Source organism: Dromiciops gliroides, chromosome 1 (assembly GCF_019393635.1).
Source record: "Dromiciops gliroides isolate mDroGli1 chromosome 1, mDroGli1.pri, whole genome shotgun sequence".
In the NCBI taxonomy this organism is placed as follows: Eukaryota; Metazoa; Chordata; class Mammalia; order Microbiotheria; family Microbiotheriidae; genus Dromiciops; species Dromiciops gliroides.
Genome location: NC_057861.1, coordinates 301,016,779 through 301,043,919, shown reverse-complemented (window position 1 = coordinate 301,043,919; position 27,141 = coordinate 301,016,779). Strand labels below are relative to the sequence as shown.

At 37.1% G+C, this 27,141-nt stretch overlaps 1 protein-coding gene and 1 pseudogene across 1 annotated transcript in view; one reads left to right on the top strand and one right to left on the bottom strand.

The window, feature by feature from the left end:
- Nucleotides 1-1,028: 1,028 nt before the first annotated feature.
- The window catches only part of RALYL (RALY RNA binding protein like), an 820,624-nt gene continuing 794,511 nt past the window's right edge, over nt 1,029-27,141 (bottom strand). The window contains exon 11 of the mRNA XM_043977751.1: nt 1,029-2,048. Coding sequence (XP_043833686.1) covers nt 2,031-2,048 — 18 coding nt within the window. The 3' untranslated portion in view covers nt 1,029-2,030. The remainder of the gene's footprint in view (nt 2,049-27,141) is intronic.
- On the top strand, nt 2,501-6,177 carry LOC122737021 (annotated as a pseudogene).

The following is a 27,141-nucleotide window of genomic DNA, read 5'->3' as shown; positions in this document are numbered from 1 at the left end:
AGAACTTTTCTTTGTGTTTAATCAGCAGAGACAAGTGAGAGGAAGGCATGATTATCCCCTGTGAGTGCCAATGAAACTCTCGATCAATATCAGAGCAGTTATGCATTATTTTCATTTGTTGCTATTTTATTTTTAGTTGATTTATGCAAAGTGACAACTCAGTCTTATAATGAGAAGAACCCAAAGTCAAACACGTTGTCAACATTAGGGGTGGGATTTGAATGCAGTTTCTCTGATTCCAGAGTCAATGGTCATCCCATTGCTCCTCAATGGCATTGTTGTTATGAGATATTTATTGAGGGCAGAGAACTGGCATAATGGAAAGATCACTGAATTTGGAACCAGGTGGTTTTATGCCTAGGATCTAATGATCTAATTCTAACATTGAAAACAAAATTTCCCTTAGGAATGGGCCCATCAGTTTAATGCTTAAAAACCTGTAGTGAGGAGAACTCCCCCAGATAAAGGGAGTTACTTCAATCAGAGATTTCCTGGTCATAGAATCCTTAGCTTTCTTTGGAATTTGCCTTAATTACTACTCCTTTCAGAAAATCTAACCTGACCCCTATTTTTGGTATATTTTGTATTTAATTTTCTTTGTAAATGTTGTTATCTGTTCCCCCATTCCTCAATAGAAGATATACCTCTTGACCGCAGAGATTACTTTGTTGTTTTGTTTCTCCCCCCCCCCCAAACCCTCCCCCCCAGCTCCTAGCCCAATGCCTGGCACATAGTAGGTCCTGAATAAATGCTTGTTGTATTATTGAATCAACTATTAGAACTTGTGACTTTCTTTTTGCATAGAGGACTCATCTTTTCCAAAGTACTTTCCTGTGTGAAGATGAAATTCCTTAAACCCTGAGAATTTGTTCTGACATTTGGGTAGTGACACCGTTCTCAGTTTTGTGTTGTTGCTCTGTTAAATGGCAGTGAAAACAAACAACCCCAGAAAGAAATTGATATAAAAACTAACAACAGCCAAAAGAAAAGTAACACATCAAATTTGTTTGAAAAGAAACAATATTTATTAAGAAATTATATGTTGAATTCTCCTACAGTCTCTGTGAATGTGGACTCTTCTATGTCCATCACACAAGACAATAGCTATAGCATCTGGAGAACACTTGGTATGCTCAGTAATGGAAAGCTCCTATGATCAGAAGATGAATGAAGTGTTAAATCTCATTTAAAAATTTTGGATTTGGGAGGAAAATTGTCATTTCACTTGAGAGGAAACAGAGATATCATTTGCACTGGTATGGCCATTTCTCAGGGTGATTCCATACTTCTGAGTGAGGCATCACTCAGATAGATTGTTAATAATTGGCTTGTCCCTGACTAGGGGAGCTGAGCATGCTCATTTTAAAGACATCAGGTGAAAATGATAGGTTTTGAATGATTCATATCGCATTTGAAAAATTTGCATTCTTCAGCATTTCTAACAGTGCATATAGAGAGCAGAAATATAACTTTGCATTGGTATTTTATGCCTATGAACTGAAGTTATAACTAGGAAGTCTAAAAACCAAAAATAATGAGAACTAGCATACAACATGTCTAATCATAATGTGTTTTGTTAGAATTAAGCTTTAAACAGATAATTGCGATATCACTCGACTTTAAATATGATAAACAGTAAAACATGCTAATCATAAAAATAGCTTTTACAAATATACATTTGTATACAGTGTCTCCCTTACCTTTTATATATGTCCTTCACATTATCATACAGTACACTGGCCTTTAAGACATTAAAATTTAAAAACAAAAGAGCAATAATTTGCCAGGAAAAAAAACAACAACACAGTTTACAATCTAAACCATAAAAATCTGACAATTGTACAACTCAGAACATATAAGAAATGGTGTTTATAAGGTAGAACAATACTGTCCATTTTATTTACTTGAGTTTTCATACAAATTTGATCGAGGATGATGCTATCCAGTAAGAAACCGCAGTTCACATTTCTGGGGGAGGGTGGTCACAGTTTCTCTTTTCATCATATACAGGTGTCACATGTGACTTCAGATCACTTTATCTGTAGAAACTGAGAGAAGATACATATGTGTTTAATCTAAAACCTACCAACTTCATCTTGGTAGCACATATACATGTATAGATTTGGATTTAAGACTAAATGCAGGAAATATTAAAGCATGATAACTAACTCATTTCTCATTTTCAGGATACCCTGATGTTGCCATTAAAATATGTACACTTTGTTGGCTTGAAAATAATTTTTTCAAAGAAAAACTTCTGTCATATTAATTAATCACTTCTGTGACAATTATTTTGTCCATTCAGGAAATAGAAATTAGCTGAGCAATCCTAAAATTCCTTATATTTGGTTTTCTTCTGGCAATTACTAAACTTAGTCTACTGACTTATGTATCAGAGATTGTGACAACCTTTCACTTAGAAAGATCACAGAATTTAGAGCTAAGAAGGACCTTAAAGATCATGGAATACAACTTCCTCATTTGACATCTAAGAGAAATAATGCCTGGAAAGGATAAGAAAATTGCTCAAGGTCACAGAATTAGTAAGAAGTAAAGCCAGGTGGCTCAGTGGATACAGCACCAGTCCTGGATTCAGGAGGACCTGAATTCAAATCCAGCCTCAGACACTTGACATTTACTAGCTGTGTGATCCTGGGCAAGTCACTTAACCCCAATTGCATCACCAGGAAAAAAAAAAGAAGTAAGCCAGGATTTATCCCCAAGTGCTCTATATTCTCAACCCAGTGCTCTTTTTATTATGTTATACTGATTTCCAAGAGGAGACAAACCTGCGAGACATTCATGTGAAGGAAGGAGATGAAATCCTTGAGTTAGCTCTTAAAAAAAGACATATTGGAGGGAAAGAAGATCAAAGAAGGGGTAGTACAGTACTTGAAATAGATGAGGCAATTATTAAAAGTAGTTATTTGAAATAAAAAGAACCTAAGTTACAAAGTTACAGAGCATTTATGATTTAATTTGTAAAGCTAGCATTTGCATATCAAATCCAGCAATCTGACTTCTCAAATGTCAGAGAACAGGAGTGATTTACAGAATTGATTTTTATAACAGAAAATAGGAATAAGAAAAATTCCAGAAGTTTGTTTTAAATATAATTTAATTCGACAAGGCAGGTCATCTGACTAGTTAGTTTCTCCCAGGCTTTTTTCACCCATTACAGCAACATCCAGCTGTCAAAGTGAGATTATCTCAGAAGTCCTTGCTCTACAGGTAATGCCTTTTGAAAAAAGAAGGTTCACTTTAAAGGTGAATTTATGCTTTGTAGTTAGCAGTCATCCCCCTTATTCCCCACTATCTTCTAGCTGTCAAGATTACACTACTCAGCTTAGACTATAGCTCAAGAAAAAAGGGAGCTTATCCCCTAGGACTGGAAATAGGAACTTAATATTTAGTCACAGTGATAAGAGCACCCAGGGAATGCAAAACAACTCAACTGATTCTATTTCTGGATTTTTGTATTAATTTTTCCTACCTAGGAGAATAATTTCTGGATCATAGGATCATAGATTTAAAACTATAAAGGACCTGGGATGCCACTTAACCCAGCTTCTCCCCCACTTACAGATGAGAAAATTGAGGCTTAGACACAGCAAGTGATTTGTTTAAGGTCATATAGCTACCAGAGGTGGGATCTAAAACTGGTTTTTCCTGGCTCCAAGTGTAGAACTCTAACTATTATGCCACATTGAATATACAGGACAAAAAAAAATAAGAAAAAGGGAATTAACCTAATAAATTAGAGATAACATTACGGTGATTTTTGAAAGAACATGGAAAGCAGGAATGGTGCTATAGTATTGAAGAAGGACAAATGTTATTATGATTTCTAAGAAAAGAAAGAGAATGGTCTGTAAAATAGAAACCAACTCTTTGATTTAAATTCTAGGCAAAATTATAGAATGAATATGAAAGGGCTGGTTAGTAAACATTTAGAAAAAGAGGGGAGATCCCAAAGAGTCTGTATTGTTTCATCAAGAGGAAGCCTTTCTCAAGTAATCTCATTCCCTTCTTTGGCAGGTAAAATTAGAGGAATGCTGCAGACAAATAGCAATTTATTAAGATTTTTAGCAAAGCAGCTAATTTGAAGAATCTCTTTGGCAAATATGGAAAGATACTCAATGCAAAAGTGGTTACAAATGCCAAAGTCCGGGAGCAAAATGTTATGGTATTTTAACTATGTCTTCAAACACCCAGGTCACTAGATATATTGCACACCTTCATCATATTGAACTTCATGGACAACAATTCTTTTGTTGAGAAGGTAAAAGGTGATCCTTCTAGGAAAGAATTAAAGAAAGAAAGTGATGAAAAATCAAGTTCAGGCAGAAGTACTGAAGATAAAAAAAACCAAAACTGTAATAAGTGATACAACTAGCAAGATGCAAGCAACTACCAAAAAAAAAAAAAAAAGAGAAGAAATCTGACAAATCTGAGAAAAAAGAAAGTAAGAATACTAAGAAAGCAGAAAGTAGAGATGAGAAGGATCATAATGGATCAACTGACCCAACTGCAGAGTCAATTTAAACAAGTGAAGGAAAAAAAAAGAATAAGTGCAAAGAGTCCAGCTCATATGGTAATACTAGATCAAATGAAAGAAGATCACTCTAGATTCTCAGGAAGGGGAAGATATGATAAAGTGGCAAGGAAAAAGGAGAGACCTAGTCAAAATAAAAAGGACAAAGACTACAGAAGTTGCAAATATATACGGCCTTTTGAAAAAAAAAAAAGAAGGAACAGAGAATGTGAGAACATCCAGTAGGCCTAGAAAGAAAATGATGAGCAGTAGAATTTAGAAGACCAGAGAGACAGAGAGAGCATTGAGAGTAGGACACATTAGAATGCTTCATGAATGGGAGAACAGGAGCACTTATAGAGAGAGAAAGAGCAACTAGAAATTGAAAGGCAAAAACTAGAGAGAGAGAAAATGGAAAGAGAACTCTTGGAAAGGGAATACATTCGAATTGAACAGGAACACTGTAAAGCAGTTGAGTTTACAGCTCAGGAATGAGAAGAACGGTGAAGGCAACAACTTCATTTTTTTTTTTTCCAGTGAGGCAATTGGGGTAAAGTGACTTGCCCAGGGTCACACAGCTAGTAAGTGTTAAGTGTCTGAGGCCGGATTTGAACTCAGGTCCTCCTGACTCCAGGGCTGGTGCTCTATCCACTGTGCCACCTAGCTGCCCCAACAACTTCATTTTGAGCAAGATAAAAGGAATTCTTAGAAATGTCCTTGTGATGTAGATCAAAGGTGAGATGATCCTTACTGGAATGAGACTAAAAAAAGCCTGTCTTTAGATACAGAAGCACAATTTAGTCAAGTATCTGACTACAATCACCAACAGAACAGATTTAATGACTGATCACAGAGAGGGTCCGATTTCTGGATGGTACAGCAGTACAATATTCCTCTTTCGAAAGGTAAGAGTGCTTTGTTACTCAAAGTGAAGGGAAGAAAGCCCATTAAAACACATCCAACTGCACAGAGAGAATATCTGGGGTTTGAAAGGTACCCCCAAATTTTCAGTGATTCCAGAAGAAATGAGACACCCCCACCAAGAAATAAACTTAGAGACACTGAGAGAACAGAAATTCAGAGATAGAAATTAAAGGAAGACAAAAATCACTCAAGACAGGCCTAATATAATATGTGGTAGACACCCAAGAGAGGGTAGTTCAAATCCTTCTAGACAAACTAGATGGAAGAATGAACGGGGCATGAGCACTGAAAAATGGGACCCAAGGGATGAAAGGCCAGAGAGACCAGGAAGAAAAGTTTCTGGACACAACATAATAGTTGCTGTCCCAGGAAATTGAAGCAGTGCTTCTGGTTACGGCAAGAGAGAGAGAGAGAGAGAGAGAGAGAGAGAGAGAGAGAGAGAGAGAGAGAGAGAGAGAGAGAGAGAGAGAGAGAGAGAGAGAGAGAAAGAGGAGTATTAGGAGAAAGGAAATGATGAACAGCATTATTCTGAAGATTGATATGTAGCTGAACTCTAGGGGCATGAAACAAGTGGACCAAGAAAAGAATGGCATGGTCCAAGTTCTCGAGGCAGTGGATATCATGACACAGAGTCGCATTCAAGAAGCAAAGAATATTGGAATGGAAACCATTTTGTATTAATATTGTGTGAATATGAAGAATGGCTTGCAATTGTATAACAGTCATTTAAGTTACCAGGATTAGCACTGTGGTGTCAGACTTTACAGTTAGCTACTTTGTCACAAGATACATATTTATCACCTCCATTTTGGAGCTTTTACAAGGTAAGATAAAACATGCGCTATCTAATTTGTAGAAAATAAAATTGTTTTTTTTTTGAATTTCTGAGTATTATATAATCTATTTTTTTTGTAGAAGGTACTGTTAATATTAAGTGCCTCTGTCTTCTGGTAAAAAATATTCCTTTTTGAAATAAACCTTCATATATATATATAGTTGCTTGTGTTAAACATTTTTAATTACACAATAAACGTATTTGTTTGGGTTTGTGTGGGAATGTAGTAAGAGAAAACCTTGTGCTATGAATGGAACTTTTACCAATAAGTTTGAGTCTGGGTAATCAACCAGGAAACTATTACCTGATGGATAAATTCTGTCTCTTAGAATCTTTTTCCATGTTCCCAAATTTGTTGAGATGTGGAAGAAACCCAAGCTTGAAATCAGTGAATCCATTTGGATTTTATATGTGGGAAGATATGCTGCCTTTGGTAAAAAATAAAAATTTACACCTAGGATAGATTAAAAATAAGGACGGATCCACGTTAAGTAGTAGGATAAGTTAGGTAGATTTGGAAGTGATTAAATGTTCATAACTAAAGAGAATCTAGTAGTGGGTTGGGGTCCACTTACAGGGACGTTTCTACTGAAGTTTCCAGGAGTCTATCTTTTGCCATGTGTCATTTAACTTCTTAAATCAAAGACTTGAATAAGGGCATGGATGTAATGTTTACTTAATTTTCAGATGAATCAAGGGACAGCTAAAATGAGGGATGACAGAGGCATGATCCAAAAAAAAAGATTTCAACAAACTAGATAGAACATTGGGATGGATATAATAAGATTCAATTTAATAAAAGGCAAATATAAAGCTTTACCTTTGGTTTAAAAATATCACCTTCATAAATTCAAGGTGGAGAAGACATGGTCTCACTTCAAAAAGACTGGGATTTTGCTGGACTTCAAGCAAACTCAATGTAAGTAAGTCAACAGTGTGACACAACGCATACAAAAAGTTGCAATCTTAAGGATTCATGAAAAGAGGCATAGTGCCTAGGCAGGTTATGGAGTCTGCTAGTTGGCATTTTGTTCAGTTCTGGGTACTCTATTGACACTGTGGGCACTCCCAGTTGTAGGATAGACATTGACAAGCTAGAATATATCCAGAAGACACACCATGATGACATAACATCTTAAAGTCATACTATATGAAGTTTATTGGATTGACCTGGGATAATTAGCCAGGAAAAGAGATGGCACAGACTGAGGGCACAACAGTTGTGTTCAATTATTTTTAAAGCTATCAAATGGAAGAGGAAGTAAACTTGCTTTACCTCATCCTACAAGGCAGAGATAGGAGCATTTGGGAAAAGCAGATTTATGCTTGATGTAAGAAACATTTCCTTAATAATTAGAGCTAGCTAACAGAGGAGCTGAGAACTGCCTTGGGCTGCCCCTTCACTGGAATTGTTTAGCCAAAGGATAGGTGGATGATGGCTTTTTGCAAATGTTGTAAGAAGAAGTGATTCTTGTTTAGCTCTGGATTGAAGCCGACGATCACTGTGTTCTCTTCCAGCTTGAAGATTCTGTGATTTTATGTCACCTCCTCTCCCCCTTTACTGCTTTAAGAGGTATGGTTGTTGTTGGTCAGTCACGTCCGATTCTTCATGACCCCATTTTGGGGTGGTCTTGGCAAAGCTACTGGAGTGGTTTGCCACTTCCTTCTCCAGCTCATTTTATAGATGAGGAAATGAAGGCAAACAAGGTTAAGTGACAGGGTCACACAGGTCTTCCTGACTCCAGGCCTAGCATTCTATCCACTATGCTACCTCAAAGCCATCTGGAGGAGTGGCCAAGGGAGCAATTTCTTCCCCCCATGGGCTTTGCTGAGTGTGGTGTTGAAGCTTTTGGAACTGGAATAGTACAATGTATTTAACACTATTTCTCATGCCTTGACTTCATACTAATTAGGTGATTAGAAGGAAGTGACCTGGAAGTAGGGAAAGAAAAATACTGTGAAAATGTCATGAATTTTAAATCATAGATGTTTATGTGTGCATATGTATTAATATATATGTAAATATAAATGCGTATATACATATATAATGTATATATACACACTTGTACATAAATATACATATATATATATTAAGTCTTACGCCTGGGTTTTTTAAAAATCAGCTTTATGGGAACATGATGGAGAAGGCATGTATGGGTAGCCATTTGTCTGAAAAATATCTGGGGTTTTTAATGGACCACAGGCTCATTAAGACTCAGCAATATGATATAGTAGTTTTAAAAGTTAATATATTCTTGGAATGCATTAAGAGAGACATAATTTCCAGGAATAGGGAGGTGAGAGTCCCTCTGTAGTCTTTTGGGGACAAATTACATCTAGAATATTGGGTTCAGTTTTGGGCATCATGGTTTAGGAAGGTTACTGATAAACTGGAAAGCATCCAGGGGAGGACAACTATGATGGTGAACACTACTGAGTCCATGTTATATGATTATCATTCAAAGTAACTGGGAAAAAGAAGATTCTTGGTGGGGAAGTGACCTGATCATTTTATTCAATTATTTGAAAGGCTTTCTTGTGGAAGAGATTAGACTTGGTTTATTTGGCTTTAGAAGACAGAGTTAGGAATAACATACAGTTTTGCTATTTTCTACCCAAATCACCTTGAGCAAGTCTTTCGAGGAAGGAAGGAAGGAAGGAAGGAAGGAAAGATAGAAACAAGCAGATATTAAGCATCAACTATGTGTTAAGCACTTTGCAAATATTATCTTATTTGATGCTTACAGTAAACTTAGGAGGTAGGTACTATTATAAAAATTTTACAGTTCAGGGATTTAAGCCCGAGGTTAAATGACTCACCAGGGTTGAATGGTGAGTATCTGAGGTCAGATTTGAACTCAGCTATTACTGACTCCAGGCCCAGTGGCCACCAAACTGCTTTTAGGAACTCAGGCCCTCATCTGTAAAATGAATGAATTGAACCAAAAGGCTTCTCTGGGGTCCCTTACTGGTCCAAATCTATAACCCTCTGAAGTTGTGAAGAGACAAGTCAGGATTAATGTCAGGAAAAACTTCCTTACAATTGGAAGTAACAGTAGAACGGACTCTCTTAAAAGATGATAGGTTCCCTTTCATTGAAGGTCTTTGAGTAGAGGTTGGATAACCACTTGTTAGGTATGTTATAATGGGGAACTGAACTAGAGGACCCCTGAGGTCCCTTTTAACACTAAATTCCATGATTCTGTGTGTATTATTTATATCTTCTAATAAGAATATTTTAAAATAAACGTTTATTTTTAGAGAGTTATAATTTAAATGTTCCACATTGAGTATGTGGGTATGTAAATGTATATGAAAGCTTAATTAATTAGTTGCTTTCATATAGAGGCCTGAACTTACAGGAAGCAATCTGTTGTATAAACAGCTTAATGTGTTAGAGAGATTCAACATACAAAAATGTTCAAAAAAATGGAAAGATGAAATTGACACATGGGATGACATAAATATTAACCTAGTACTTAGCACAGTGCTTGATGATTGACCAAAGTCACCATTAGTTTTGACTTTGGGTCACTGATATTTAATTTTCATGGACAGGTTAATCAAGGACCACAATCTCTTCCTTTGTACATTCAATATAGGAAGAGATTTCAGTTCATTATATAACTCAGATAATTTCTACCTTTCTGTCTTTAAAAAAAAATGTTTTCTTATTCAAAAGAAAAAGTTTTCAAAATTTCCACAAGATCCGTATTTAGAGTTTGTTGAGCTTTCTATTTCCCTAGACAAAGCCTTGGCAGACCTAAATTAATTTAATGGATTCTGATTCCTCCCTGGATGCCTCTGAGGGGCTAATGGTTGTTAAGTAACTATCCATCTTGTTAGGAAGAAAAAACACCCTGCAGTTTCTGTGTACACCCCATTACCTCTAGAGACATTTCTCACACTAGCCTTTCCTTCACCCTTCCTTTGCTAGCCAGTTATGTATGTATATAAAAGGCAATGATTATTCAGAGGTGAAGAGAGACAGATTTCAAAATTATTTATTGAAGCTCTATTTTCTGTCCATAAAGCTTCAAAGCATTTATCTCTCATTGATTGGCACTGAAAAAGCTTCATTGAAGTAGTGTTAGGAAGAAGGAATTACTGTTTTCCTGCCATTTAGAAACAGGTACAAGACTGTGCTGAACCACCCACCTCCCTGCAATGCTCCCAGCCTGGCTAATTCTTTTGGAGGGAAGGTTTGTTCTTTGCTATTTGTTTTGAAAGCCCAGGAAGAAAGGTGAAAATCAATGACATTTCTCTTCAAGAATGACACTCTGGGATAATTGGTTTAATATGAAATGAAGCTAATTGTATTCTATGGCTCCCCTTCAAGAGCTGGGTAATTTATCTATGGCTTTCTGGTAGCTGAGATGATATTAAAACAAATCATCTTGATCATGAATGCTAGCTTTGCATTCTCTCCCATTTATAAACAAACGACAAAAGTATTAGAGACTCAAACATGACAGCAAAATAGGACACTGCTGCACCAAGTAATTTGCTTTCATCTAATAAAGATAAAAGGAAAGTATTAAACTAGAAAGACAAAACACTCATTTTAAAACCTCAGACCTATAAAAGTATGAACAGTAATATTGCAATAACATAATATGTAAAATAAATGCCTCTCATTTACAAAGTTATAAAAATAATTTAGCATCATTAGGGATTCTTTATGATCTCTTTATGATCAGAAATATTTGTGTTATTATTTTCTAATTTGGGTCTATGACTATTAAATGATTACAGAAGAAAGGAAGCAAGGTATAGGGAATGGAGGACAGACCTGGGAATTAGAAAGACCCAAGTTCAAGTCCTGTCTCTAACACATGCTAATTATATGGCTGTAGATGTCATTTAACCTCTAATTGTCTCAGCAACTCTACAAGATTTTAAATTACACACAAATTATTGTTTTGCATTGGTGGAGAGAGTTTATATACGAGGAGTTCTCCACAATCAATGAAACCTTCTAGAAACCTTCTAAGACATTCTCCTCCTGCTCCCCATGATTAAAGAACATTAGTTAGCAATTGCAGCCTATTCCTAAAAATGAATCAATCAATCAATCTCTGGTGCCTTAATGTCTGAAAAGTGCTATATGTAAATATAAATTTATGTATATGTACATATATACATATATTTAATTTGATTTTCACAAGAACTACATGAGGTAGGCACTACAGGTGTGATTATCAGCACTTTGCAAATGAGGAAACTGAGGCACAGAGAAGATTAGTGATTTATACACTGTCATATAGCTAGTGTCAGTGGTAGAACTTAAACATAGTTCTTCTTAACTATAAATCCAGAATTCTATCTGCTATACCATGTTGTTTCTCTAAAAGTATAAATTAAGTGGAAGTTATTATCAGGATAATTTAGGCCATAGAACCTGTTAAGGAAAAAGTAGAGTCAATAGGACTTCAGCGATCTGCTAGGCAGTATGTGTCAATCAAATGACACTTTCATTTGATTGAGCAGACATAATATATCTCACATATTTTATTTCATTTAACCTTTCAAAAGAGTTTATACTGATTTCATATTAAGCACTAAAGTGGGAAGTCTTTCTTCACATCAACCCCAAACTTGCTTTACTTTAGCCTCATTTCATGTGCCTGGATTTTGTTAGGAATCTGGTCATAAATTGTCAAAACCAGAAAGTACTTTAGGTTATTTCTTTTAATTCCTCATTTAACAAAAGAAGAAGATGAGGCCCATGAAATGAAGTAATTTGCTCAAGGTTACAATGCTAGGTAGTTCCAGGGTGGAGACTAGAATAATCACTGTAAGAAATAATACACTATAATTGAATGAGATGATTTTAAAGGTATCAAATGTTAAAGTGATCACTTATCCTTTGTTGAGTGATATGAGACTATCTTATAGAGCCTGTTTAGGCATTTTTGATGTAGTATTGAGACAACAATTTAGTAAATCAAAAAGAAATAACATTTTTGCTTCTTTCATGGACTTGTAGTTGGAAGCTGTTTACTAACGTAATAAATGAGAAAGATATCTAAAATTTTGTTCCTTATTAAGAGAAAATGAATGTAATACTAATCTTTTTTGTGAAATGTATTTTCCTAGAAGAAAATTTCATTATAAATTATTATGATTCTTGAATGCATAATTACCTTTCATGAAATAATTCAATTTAATTGGACAATTCTTTAATGAATATCCCAGTATGCACCAGGAACTGTGGCAGATGTTGGGCACACTAAGATAGAAACAAAAATAGTTCTTGCCCTCAGGGAGCTTTCATCCTACCAGCAGAAATGGCATGTAGTCAGATAGACAAATGTAAAATGCATAAAGAAATCTAAAGAAATTCAAGTGATAAAGTAGGGGAGAATGCTAAAAAACTTGGGGGTATAAGTTGAGGAGTCTTGCTAAAATCTTTTTATACATAGTGACACTTTTCTTCAACATAACTACTTTGTTCAAATTATGTAATGTGGTACCCCTTTCCAACTAGCACAATTTTATTGATTGTAAGGGAAAGAAAAAAAAACAGTTGCAGTAGAAACAATGAAAAAGCACTTACAGAGAATGAAGACACCTATTCAGAGTAAAGATGGCCTAGGTTCCCTACTTCCCATCATCTATTTAATTTATGATGGATATGAGGACTTTAAGATTGGAAACTAGGAAACCATGATACCCAGAATTATTTGATAACTATAGGATGACTGTACATTGCCTATTTGCAACTTGGCTGACAGAAATGTATATTCTTTCACAGCAAAAACCCCTTGCTTTAGAGCAGCAGTATTGATAAAACCAGACTTCTGAAGGACAATGCCATACTTCTCAGTGGGTCTTAGAGAAGCATTCTTAGAGCTGTTAAGATGTTAGAATCTGTACTTCCATCTGCTGCTTGGTAGAACTGATTAGAAATTCTGCTCTTTGGAGAAACCTGTTGTAGCAAAAACTTGACTGTTTGGAAGAACTGAATGGAAGGAATGTTTGGATGAAAAAAGCAGTGCTCTTGCATGACCTAACCAGAGAGGAAAGGTTCCTTTATCTTGCCTGAAGGATGAATAACAGAGGTCATTGTCCAGTACTGCCTATAAGGGAGCAACCATCCAGAACACAGTCAAAGACGCACACCTAGCAGAATTCAGGTGATTCTACGCTAAGGGTTCTGTTTTGCACTAAGGGCTTAAAATTGACATACCAACCCTGAAGAGGATGTGGCCCGAGTATAGTAAGAAAGCAAAGCAGCCCAGAAGAGGAGGGACCACATCATCAATGGCTTGTGGAAGATAGTTCCTATGGGAGACAAGAGGCATCAAATCCTGCAATCTACAGTGGTGAGTTGCCCTGGACAATGGGTTCCCTACTCATGTGTTTCTTTGCTATGGTTTTGAAAGTTTGCACTCATTCTCTCCTATGATGTTTAAAATCTAAATGTGTGGTTGCCTTAAATTAGAAGCTTTAGCACCAGTCTTTGGGCATTAAGCATTTTTTCGGGTTTTTTTATTTTTTATGTTTGTGTGTGTGAGGCAATTGGGGTTAAGTGACTTGCCCAGGGTCACACAGCTCCTAAGTGTTAAGTGTCTGAGGCCAGAATTGAACTCAGGTCCTTCTGAATCCAGGGCCGGTGCTCTATCCACTGGGCCACCTAGCCACATTAAGCATTTATTAAAGCATACTAGGAATTAGAGAAAACAAAACAAAACAAAAAACACATGGAGTTAAGAAAAGGCTTATATAGCCTAAAGTTCCAGCCTGGTCTGGTTCTTCCTCAAGTCCTTCGCCATGAGCCTGCTTCAACCATGAACTCTTCTCAAACTGACTGTGGAAGCTTTTCATAGGTCTGGAGCAGAGGCGGTCCTTACATACTGCTTCAAGCTGATTGGTAGGCGCCATCTTAAACCTTTGGTTCACTGGACTTGAAGGTGGTCTCCAGTTGAGTTCAAAGTCCTTAGCTTCTGAGAAAACACCTCAAAAAGGGCTAGCCAGGTGGGGTTACAACCTAATTAACTTGAAGTAGACTAATCAGTAAAGTCAATAAGCTCACTTAATTCCATCAGTTTAGATTCATCTCCAGGTGGGCCTTTGAGTATCTGCCAAATCCCATTATATTCTCACACTCCCTAGGACACTGTGTGCTTTGGAGGAAAAGGGTGTCCCTGGATTATGAACAAAATATTCTTTCAAAATTAGTTTTACTTTGCTTTTTGTTTATTAAATATTTTGGATTGAGTTAATGGTGTTATATTGGCTGATGTGTAAGAGCACACTGGTGAGGATCTCAAATAAGATAATACATATAAAGAGCTTTGCAAACCCCAAAGGATTATACAGATCAATATTTTTCTGTTCTTCACAGATTATTTCTTACTAGTCTATTCAGTTATACCAAAGGAAAAGGGATAATCATGATTTTCAAACTCATTACATCATTCTCAGACAGCCAAGATGAAAATACACTATGGGACTGGATTCCTTATTCTAAATTGAATCATAATGTGATTTTGATTAAGAACATTTATAGAAAGAAAAATGGATTTTTATTAAAGTGCATTTGCTGGCAATTATTAATGTGGGGAGAGAGAAAAAGACAGAGGGAAGGGGGAGAGGGAGAGAGAGAGAGAGAGAGAGAGAGAGAGAGAGAGAGAGAGAGAGAGAGAGAGAGAGAGAGAGTCTGGTTTTAGAGGATGCTCTATGTAAACTTCTTCAAGGATACATAATTTCACTGATGTGGTGTTTTCTTCTATTGATACCTGTGGCAATCTTTCTATGACTTACTACACAGCTTTTGAATATTGGTATGACCAAAATATTCTTCTACCTATGAAACCATTCTGTTGTTCACCTAAACTAGTCTTCAAAAAAAGAGACATCTAGTCCATCTCCATGCCTATCTATACTTAAATTGTTTCTTAGTATGCTTGGCTGGTCTAGCTATTGAGAACCCATGGTTATCTTCCAAAGGGAAGTTTATATACATGAAGATTATATAAATGATTTCAAGAAATATGTACACAGCAGAATATCCTAAATACTTGGGTTTTTTCTTGAATATTTTAGTAAGGAATTCCATTCTTTATCCAAGCTATCTCAATGTAAATTTGCTATTAGATATTTACTCAGGCATTAAAAACACAAATGTCAGGAGGAATAGGACAGTGGAGGGCTTACTCCAAGTTTTGAGATATAGACTTTGGATAACTGGATAAACTTAAAGTGTTACTTGCTAAGGTCTCAAATGGAGTTGAAACCAAATTTTTCTTTTTTCTTTTCTTTTTTTTTTTTTGGCAGGGCAATGAGGGTTAAGTGACTTGCCCAGGATCACACAGCTAGTAAGTGTCAAGTGTCTGAGGTCAGCTTTGAACTCAGGTCCTCCTGAATCCAGGGCCGGTGCTTTATCCACTGTGCCACCTAGTTGCCCCCTAAAACGAAATTTTTCAAAAAATCTCTCACATGTATAGTGTGCTGCAATGGAAAGAGAACTGGATTTGGAATTAAAGAACATAGGTTCAAATCCTGGCTATATTACTTACTACTCATGTGTTGGGCAAATCCCTTCACATCTCCACGCCTCAATTTCCTTTTTTGTAAAATGAAAGGATTGTACTATATGACCTCTAAGATTTTCCCTAGCTATAAATTTACGATACAGTGTGCAAACAGCTTGAGCTACAAAGCATTATTTGGGATTCTGAGTATATTTTCTTGTACAACATTGAGCTTAACTCCCCAAACCTAAATTATGTGCAGGGTACTTGAGGACATAATAAAGTACCAAGTAGTATTTAGTACTACAGGACTAAAGAGACAGACATGGGGGCAGCTAGGTGGCGCAGTAGATAAAGCACCAGCCCTGGATTCAGAAGAACCTGAGTTCAAATCCAGCCTCAAATACGTGAAACTAGCTAGCTGTGTGACCCTGGGCAAGTCACTTAACCCTCATTGTCCCCCCCCCCAAAAAAAAAACCCAAACCAAACCAAACCAAAAACAGAGAGTGAGAGCAAGAGCGAGAGCAAGCGAGAGAGAGAGAGAAAGTGTCTGCAAAAACTTCAGCATAAAGACTAGGGGAAAAAAAGTTAAAAATAAAGAAAAAATATAAAAAGGGGCAGCTAGGTGGCACAGTGGCTAGAGCACTGGCCAGCCCTGGGGTCAGGAGGACCTGAGTCCAAATCCAGTCTCAGACACTTGACACTTACTAGCTGTGTGACCCTGGGCAAGTCACTTAAACCCAACTACCTCACCAAAAAAAAAAAAAAAAAAGAAAAGAAAAAAGAAGAGACAGTCACATAAATATTAGAGAAAACCTTACATTCAGGGTTGGCTATCTTGGACATTTTATCACAGATTATGGTACAGGGATGGCTCTAGATGGGGAGCACAGTGACTTTCCTGGGACTGGGATCAGTAGGAATGAAGTCAATGGCATCAGCAATGGGGATGGAGAAAGAGTTCAATTAAACAAGCAATGATTGCCTACTATTTACCAAATCTAGTCAATAAGCATTTATTAAGTGCCTACTATGTGCCAGGGATATAAAGAAATGCAAAAATAGTTACTGCCTTTAAAAAGCTTACATTCTAATGGTGGAGAAAGCATGTAAACAACCAGGTAGCTACACGATATCAACAGACCTAGCAGGCAAGGTTTTCCTGAGGCAGGTGGGATTGGAGCTGAGTCTTGAAGGAAGTCAGCAAAACCAAAAATGGAGGTAAGGGGAGTAGAGCACTCCAGGCATGAAGGCTAGCTAGTGCACAGGCATGCACATTGTGGTACAGTGGAAAGTGTGCTGAAAGTAAAGAGATAAGAGATGGAGTGTTGTGTCTGAGAAACTACAAGTAGGTCAGGATTGTTGGAATATACACTGGATGGAAGGGAGTAAAGTTTAAGGTTGGAAAGGTAGGAAAGTAGCAGATTATGAATACCTTTAAATATCAAAGGAGTCTCTGTGTGATTCTAGAAATAATAACGAGCAATTGGAGCTCATTGAGCTTTTCTCTAACATTTAGGCAACTGTCCCTTTCGTCCTGTTGTATGAGCCCTTTACTATATACTCAGGAGTGACCTGGTAACCTGTGCTTTAGAAAAAATCACCTGAGAAGCTGAGTGAAAGATGCATTGGAGCAGGGAGAGACTTTGAGGCAAGAAAACTGTTAGAATTCTATTGCAATAGTCCAGAGGTGAGGGGATAAGGTGCTGAAGGCCTAAACTAGGGTTGTGGCTGTGGGCTAGGCATTGTGCTAGGAAATAGGGTATATAAGGACAAAAAGGAAATAGAAACCTACACTTAGGGAGATTATATTCTAGAGGGAGAGAGAAAGATGCTACATGGAGAATTTACCTTTCTCTTGCCCCTAGCCACTGTCTGTTCTTCCCTGAATTGTCAATGCAGTGAGGTGAGAAAGGAATAGTGGGAGGGAAAGATCTCTGACACCAGTAGGGCGTTTGTAAATGAGGATAAAAACATATATATGTAAAATATACCATATATAAACAAATATAAGATATATGTATACATATGTATGTATATATCTATATATGCTATTCCTTATATATGAATGGCCACACATTCCTGAGGGAATAGCTATCTCAATCAAGATGGCCATAGGAACCCTGCCTCCCCATTAACTTGACATAGAATTTCTCTTTCCTTTTTTCTCTTTTATCTTCATTTACATAGACCCTATTGCTGGGAATACAAAGACAAAAATTCAACAGTGTCTATTCCCTGGCATGGTCTCAGACACATAGTAGGTGCTTTAATAAATATTAACCCAATGAATTCTTGTTGAATATGCAAGCTGGGAACTTCCTCCAATGTAATGCTGGTGAGGACATGTAAAAATTATGGCTTCAGGGCAGCTAGGTGGTGTAATGGATAAAGAACCAGCCCTGGATTCAGGAGAGCCTGAGTTCAAATCAGGCCTGAGACACTTGACATTTACGAGCTGTGTGACCCTGGGCAAGTCACTTAACTCTTATTGCCCCCCCACTCCCCCAAAGTTATGGCTTGACTAAGACTAATTTTTTCATTAGTACTGTTTGTTAATAAGATCTTGAATGATTTTATATTTCATGAAATATATAGCTCGAGCATTTGAAAAATTGACTAATATAGTAATGTTTTACATAATTGCATATGTATTAGCTATATCTGATTGCTTACTGCCTCAGGGAGGGGGGAGGGAAAGGAGGGACAGAAGGAGGGATAAAATTTGGAACTCAAAACCTTCTTTTTTTTTTTAAAGTATTTTTATTATTTTCCAGTTACATATAAGGAGAATTTTCAACATTTGTTTTCACAGGATTTTTAGTTCCAAATCTTTTTCTCCCACCCTTCCTTCCCTCCCTCCTCCCCAAGATGGAAAGCAGTCTGATATAAGTTGTATATGTACAATCACATTAAACATATTTCTACATTAGTCATCTTGTGAAAGAAGAATCAGAGCACAAGGGAAAAACCTTTAAATAAAAATAAAATAAATAAAAACCTTTAAATAAGATGTTTTTTACTTAGAAAACAAAAAATTTTTAATTAATTTTTTTAATTAAAAACAATCCAATCTGGGTTAAATAATTTTATTTAGAATCAGCAAGAAAAAGTTTAATTGGATAATTTAACAGTAATAACTTTAATTAATAAGACTGATAATCAATTTATCCATACTATAAATATAACTGTTTTTTCTTTCACTATTCAAGAGATACCTTTCTACTTTTCTGGTTCTCTCCCTGTGGTCACTCACAGTATTTCAGTAAAACTTGGGAAACTGAGTCACTGAGTCTTGTAATTCTTTTGGGACGACTCATGATCAATTTGACCCCAAATTCCAGCCCACATCAGGAAGCAGTTATTTCCTTTTTTGCCTATAGAAGATACTTAAACACTTGTTGAATTGAATTAGATTTTCAAAGAATTAAATAGAATGCAATAAAATGAACATGAAAACTATACTGAATCTACTTGAATTTATGCTGAGAAATTAAACACAAATAATAAAACTATTAATAAAATTACAATGATAATAGTTAACATTTTTATAGTACTTATGTTTTAGGCAGTGTATTAAACACTTTACAATTATTATTCATTTGATTCTCACAACAACCTTGTGAGGTGACTATTGTCTGTAATTTAGAGAGAAGGAAATTGAAGCAAACAGAGGTTAAGTGACTTGCACTCATCACTCAGCTAGAATGAGTCTGAGACCGGATTTGAACTCAGGTCTTCCCTCTCTAGGCCTGGTGCTCTATCCACTGTGCCACCTGTTATAGGGTTGGATTATTAAAGTTTAACCTGGCCAGCTGACACAGGTCTTGTCCTTGAGACACACCTCGAAGCAAAAGAAATAAGCCCACTAGGCTTCTGCCTGAGTGGCATGAAGGGGAGGGAGATGGCTCCAGAGATCGGAGCTGCCTCTTGCCCAACTTCCCCCAGCCACCACCAGTGGGGGACGGTCCTCCCTCCGATGATTATCCCCAAGAAGGGAACTTTCCACAGTCAGATGATCACCCCATCAGACCACCATCAGTCTTCTATAAAAGTATTTGCCAAGTCTCTGTGCCATGCCTTCTCCCCATGAGAAGAAGTCCAAGGACTTCTCTCTTGGTTTCCTTTCTCTGGCACCTAAATAAAATATTATTTTATTCTAATTGGATTTGTGTGCAAGAGGGTATAATTCTTTTTTTTCTGATAAAAGTATTTTTTTTCCAGTTACATGTAAAGGGTGTAATTCTTTAAAGGGGAATTCCTAAGGACCCTTACCCCACACCCCCAAGATCCTACCATTTCCCCCATAACAGAACCTAACTGTAGTTTCTCCATTTTCTTAATGTGCTAAAAATACTCAATAATCCAGATTAGAGGGGGAATGGAGAGTAATGGTCAAATGTTGGGTTTTTTTGTTTTGTTTTGTTAAATAAGCAATACTATATTTGCCACACATGGATTCTTGATTTGTAAAGAACTGGAATATGGTACAATACACCTTCCACAAAACTATGCTGAACATAACTGGTTTTTGTCAGCCCAACAGGGAAGTAGGTAGGGGTCAACTAGTAGGGCATGCAAGAGCAGGGTTCCTCTGAACTGTGAAGCCCACAGCTGTTCTCTCTGTAGTAGCAGCTTATTTGCTAAACTGAAAACCCACATTTCTGGTACTGGATCCTTGGTTCCTCAGGCTAGGCCTGTACTCTAGCCAGAATTTCATAGAGGCGTGACCCTGGAGGGGTGTTGGTAGTAGGGGAGACAAAGGTCAGGGAAGGGTCTAAAGAGCCAGGGGGTAGGGGTTAAGGGGGCTTTGGTCATACAGAAATTTCCCAGGGTATTCCTCTCCCCGCCCCCCCCCCCCCCACACACACTTTTGTTTCTGCTTGTCTCTTTTCTGGGGAAATTTCTGGGAGGACATGATGCTGGTTGAATCACATGTGTCCCCATACCTTCAGGCTAGAGTCTCAGTGCTTTAGGCATAGGAAACACCCCAAGGGAAATTGTCTGTGATAAATTCCCATCAGCCAATCAACAAAAGTTGTGTCCATGACAGCACCTTCTGAAACATTCTGCCTCTTTTAGAGCTTGTCTGTGGCTGAGGTCAGAGACCTCTGACACTTCTGAGGATTCTGAAGGAGCTTCAGGATATTGCAGTGGCTGGTGTCATACTATGGACATAATTATCTTTTCATAGACACCAGAATGGATAGGAAATTAAACTGAATCTGAATTGGCCCTATGACACACCCTGAAGGTGGCTTGCTGATTAAAAAAACCTCTGATAGTTTACTGGGTTATTTGCTTTTTCTCATAAAAGCAGAGTAGAGGACAGCAAAAAATAAATCCAGATATCATAATTGTCTGGTTATTGTGATTCTGGATAAATAGCAATTTACATGAATTAATTCATAGTAATTTACAACTTACAGTAATTACTTATGTTAATTTGATGATAGAAATTCCAAATAGCCTCAGTTCCGACTTAGAAAGCTTCTTAGAAGGGTTGGGTGGGTGGGTAGCTATATGAAGGATTTCCCTCTAAAATCCAATTCCTTTCAAAATTGTTGTTGTTCAGTCCTGTTGGACTCTTCATGACCCTATTTAGTGGTGTGTGTGTATGTGTGTGTGTGTGTGTGTGTTTTTAGCAAGGATACTGGAGTGCCATTTCCTTCTCCAGCTCATTTTATAGATGGAGGAACACTAGGCATATAAAGATTGTTAAAAGACTGCTCCATCTCTCAAGGAGCTCACAGTATAATGAAGTAAACAACATACAAATGACACCAGAAAGGGGGCAGCTAGGCCCCAGATTCAGGAGGACCTGAGTTCAAATTTGGCCTCAGACACTTGACACTTACTAGCTGTGTGACCTGGGCAAGTCACTTAACCCTCATTGTCCCACAAAAAACAAAACAAACAAAAAAGAAATAAACTTCACTTTAACTTCAGTAAACTTTCAATGATGCTGAATGGTTGCAAATTATGGAATACCACAGTCTCCAGAGACTTAAATTTTGGGTTATCCCATGGACAATAGAAAGGAATATAAGAGATAAAAGTAGGTTGTGACATATTAACAATGAAGAATTCCACAAAAGAAGGGGTATAGATGGTTTCTGCCTATTCTAGTTCATCTTCCACTCAATTGTCAAAGTGATGTTCCGAAAGTGCAGGTCTATGTCACCTCCCTATTCAATCAAGTCCAGTGACTTCCTGTTACTTCCATGATCAAATATAGAATAGTCTTTTTAGCTTATAAAGTCCTTCACAACCTGTACTCTTCTTACCTTGTTAGTTTTCTTATACCTTATTCCTGTCCAAGTACTCTGGGAACCAATGACACTGGCCTGCTTGCTATTCTTTGAACACAAACTATTATTTCCCAACTCCATGAATTTTCACTGTCTGTCACCATGCCTGAAATTCTGGTTTCCCTGGCTTCCTTCAAGTCTTAGCTAAAGTTTTACTTTCTATAAGAAGCATATATCTCCTCCCCACCTCCCACGTCCCCACCCTGCCCCCAACACCACATTAATCTTAATGTTTTCCCTCTAAAATTATCTCCAATTTATCCTATTTCTTGCTTATAAATTATTATTTGCATGTTGTCCTACGATTTGACTGTGAGCTCTGAAGCAAGATTTTGTTTTTTGCATTTTTGGGGGTAACCCAAACCCTTAGCACATTGTTGTTCAGTTGCTATTAGTATCCAATTCTTCGTGACCCCATATGGGGTTTTCTTGGCAAAGATTCTATAGTGGTTTGCCATTTCTTTCTCCAGTACATTAAGGCAAAGTGACTGGACAAGGGTCCCATAGCTAGTGAGTTTCAGAGGCTGGATTTGAGCTCAGGGCTTCTTGACTCTACGTAGTTGCCTTCATAGCAGGGCCTTAATAAATGGTTGGTGATTTGACATGGGATTCTCTATCAAAGAGATGGATGATTAGATATAAAGGCTGGTTATATAGTGAAAAGAAGGAAGAAATGATCTACAAAAGCTTGCTTGATCTATCTTTATCCACACAATAACAAATGGTCTACAGCAAGGTTTTTTTAACCGAGAATCTATGAATTTATGTTTTAAATAGTTTGAAAACTGAATTTCATTATAATTGGTTTCCTTTTAATCTTATGACCATTTTTTTCCCCTAAGGAGTCCATAATCTTCACCTGATTGCCAAAGGGATACATGACCACAAATTGAGAACTCCTGTTCTAGAGGAAGGTTCTCAGAATGCTGGGAGTACCCTCATGTCAAGAATTTGTAAAGAATATAGACAAGGGTCATAGTAGATGAAAAGGTGTGGATGTGTTGCAATCTATACCATTGGAGGGCATACCTATATTGATGGGATCATTTATATCTATCAAAATTTAAAGTAGTATGTTCCATTAGCAAGGGAAAGCCTGACTGAAATTTCAGCACTTTACAATAGCTTCTATGAACAGCAATTATTCACGAGCACAGAGAAACACTCGGGATTCAGTATTTTTGTATGTTAAATATCTTGAGGATGATTTTTAAATTAACCTTATCTTAAAATTTTAAATTACCTGGAAAATCTAAAATAAAAAAAATTATTCTCAATTGATCATTTTTTCTGATTGATCCATTTCTTAATTGATCATTTTTCTTAGGAACTACTTTAAATTCCATGTAAATATCAGGGAATTTGAAGCTATTTAAATCATTATTACTATATCTTTCTCACATTGAAGGTTAGGAATGAATTAAAAAAACAACAGATGACATGCCAGAAAAGACAAAATTCTTCCCTCTAGAACTTAAAGCTAGTTATCATTGGAACAATGGCAATCAGATTACTCAGGTGATTAACCAAAGGGATGACAACACAACAAGCCAGGTCTTCTAAATTACTGCTTTAAAACAGTCATGGCAATGTTCAATTATTATGAAGAATTGGAACTTTTCTCTCATAACACTTTATGTAGCAGCTTTTTTAGACTATTAAGACATGGGCAAGCACCAAAAATTTGATGTGAAGTTCTCTTAGTACCGAGCTTCTTTAAGGGAAAAACGACATGTAGTAAGAGCAAGTCTTCCAGGGTAAATGTCTACATGACTCAAGCAGTTTTGTTAGTTCAGGCTTGAGATTAATTGACCATCTAAAGGTTAACAAAAGGAGCTTTACTTAGCTATTTATGGAGAGGATACCCAAGAAGACTATAGCACCGATTTAGGTGAATAGTCACCCCACCCCCATTTCTGTACAGAAACAAATATATCTGGTGTGTGTGTGTGTGTGTGTGTGTGTGTGTGTGTGTGTGTGTGTAAAACACGGTGACTCTACAGTAGTGTGGCAACTACCAAGTCTGAAGGACACTGATTCCTTGTGGACTTGCATCTTTTTATGCCCTTTCATGATAGGAAAGTCCAGATGAATGTCTTAAACCTTGTCCCTCTAGACCAATCAATCTTGGGGCCAGCTACTTTGCTTTTAGGGCAAACGACCTATGCTGGCCTACATGGCAGGAACCCTGCAGGCCTAAGCACAGAGACTGAACTAACATTACATCATTACTGGTGCTTCCCCAGGGAGTGATACACAAAATGAGGTCAACCCATTAAAAAGGCAGAGCTGTGGGACCACTAAGGCTGTAGATAACACATAGCCCCAAGATGTTTTTGTGTAAAAAAACCAAAAAAACCAAAAAAACTGAAAATAAAACCGAAATAGACATAGGAGAAGATGCTTCAGGAGGATAGTAGGCTAGATAACTTTCAGGAAATTGCTAAGTTCCCTTTATGATTACAAGCTTCTAGAAATATCTTTTTTGTTGTTGTTGTTGTGTTTTTTTTTTTTTTTTGTGGGGCAATGGGGGTAAAGTGACTTGCCCAGGGTCACACAGCTAGTACGTGTCAAGTGTCTGAGGCCAGATTTGAACTCAGGTGCTTCTGAATCCAGGGCTGGTGCTTTATTCACTGCGCCACCTAGCTGCCCCTATAAATATCTTTTTAAAATATCATTGCTCTCCTGGTGTTTTTGTATGGCTGGGATACATGGAACATAATAATGTTCAAAGAACAATTAATTACCATGCAGAGGGCAATGGACAGTTGTATGCTGGGTATGACCAGTGGGGATTATTATTTATCATTTGTTACTATTGTTTGAACCTAACTTTATGTGGCTAAAAATTGTCTAACCCCAAGAGCTTGGTGTTGAGGCCAGGTTGTCCTTAGATACACTTCAGGGAAACCAGATGGTTGTAAAGAATGCTTAGATCCCATGCTTGATTTGAGTCCTCTCAGGCTTTATTTCAGATTCACCCAAAGCTTTTGTTTTGTGTTCCCCAAAATAGATTGATTTACCTGTTGATATACATCGCAAAATGCTCTTGTCTTGGAGACTAACTACTGCATACTTAAGGTCAGTTAAACAAATATCCTCATGCCCTCATCTGAACTCTATATAACATAACCTCACAAAGATTTAGGGAGGGAGCCATCTCTCTCTCTTTCTCTGTCTCTGTCTCTCTCTGTCTCCCTCTTTCAAATGACCTAATTAATTTCGTTCTAAAACTATTTCAGATTTTGTTCTCACAAATACCACCAAGCTGCAACATAGAGGCAATGAAAGAACTATGCAGAAGAATAAAAGAAAAATATACCATTCAGGAAGTATATGACAGGAAGAAAAGATGGACTGGTCCTTTGGTGAAAGCAAGGGAAGACAGATAGATGTGTAGCTTGAGTGCTCTGCTGATATCCTCTCAGTGCCAGGAGAAAGGCAAGAACTCTCTTTGGTGAATTTTTAGGAGCACATAGGCAGACACTACACAGAATGAGTAAGCAATGATGGGTGATGATTTGCTTGGATGGAGAAAATATCTTAAATGATGAGCTCACAGATCCACTTAACTTTGAGTATTTTGGTATTTTTGGAGCTTGACCAAAGATTATAAAATGAAAGATTTCTGGTTAGGCTTGGAGTGTATTTAATGACTGGGGAAAATATACTCAACTGGAGAAATAAATTTGATTTGGAGGGATTTAAGTAGAAAAAGAAGAAATACAAAGCTATGTAAAAAAGGCAATATGAGAAGCAAATAGTAGTAATCCAAAGAAGAAGAATAGTGGAGAAAGTAGGCAATAAATCAAAGAAAATAGGGAAGATAGTTTTGGGTAGTACTTTGTTTTGTTTGTTTGTTTCTTTTTTATTGGCGGGGCAATGGGGGTTAAGTGACTTGCCCAGGGTCACACAGCTAGTAAGTGTTAAGTGTCTGAGGCTGGATTTGAACTCAGGTCCTCCTGAATCCAGGGCCAGTGTTTTATCCACTGCACCATCTAGCTGCCCTTTGGGTAGTACTTTTAGCCTCAGATTCTTATAAGCCATTGTAAAATTATGGTTAACAAAAAACTCAAACCATGAAATTTTAACAAAGAAGTAGATATGATCCAACATATCAAGATATGATAAAATTAGACTCATCCCTAGAACATGCTGATCTAAGAGTGTAACTTCTTTTTAAAAACAACAATAAACTCTAATAGAAGGGTTGGGGTGAGTTGTTGTTTGTCCTTCATTCTTGAAGAGGACCATGACATTGGGTTGATGTCTTGACTTGCAGTGAATTAGATTTAAGTGAGGGAGGGTTGTGCAAAGTCATCAATCTCATTCTCTTCTGAAGAGCCATCTGGGTCTAGTGACAAGATTTATATCAGGACTAGAGATAACCCTGGATGTTTAAGGCAACTGGGGTTAAGTGACTTGCCCAGCGTCACACATTTAGTAAGTGTTTGAGGTGAGATTTGAACTCAGGTCCTCCAAATTTCAGGTTCAGTGCTCTATTCACTGCAACACCTAGCTGCCTGGTCAGGGTATCATTTATATCTAAACGATATACAACATTATGGAAAGTGATTATTCTAGTGGAAAGACTGAGAAAAAAAGAAGAAAAACAGTAGTGATATTATGGTAGGAGTATAGTACTTGGCTAGATGGTGGTAGATACATTTTTCCTGAAATAAAAATGAAAGTACTGTATTGATGGTTCAACTATCCAGACAGTTGCTGAAATTATATTCTGCAAAAGGGGTATATCTGATCAATTTGCCTTGCTGACAATTATATGCATGTATCAAGGCTTTCCCACACATGTAGCATGGCAGTGTCATTGTGTGGCTCAAAAGGGGAGAAGAATAGGCATCTCTAATATCTTCTTTCCTCCCTTCTCCAAGGGAGACTTTAGTCCTATCAGGAGAAGAAGCAGGAGTTTGGAGGCAGAAGCTTACCCATTCAACTCTCCTCAGAGAAGGCAGATACAAATCTAGAATTATAACTATCTATTACTTTAAATATTCTTATTCTAGGGGATGTGGTTTTCATATTCAAGCTAAACTTCT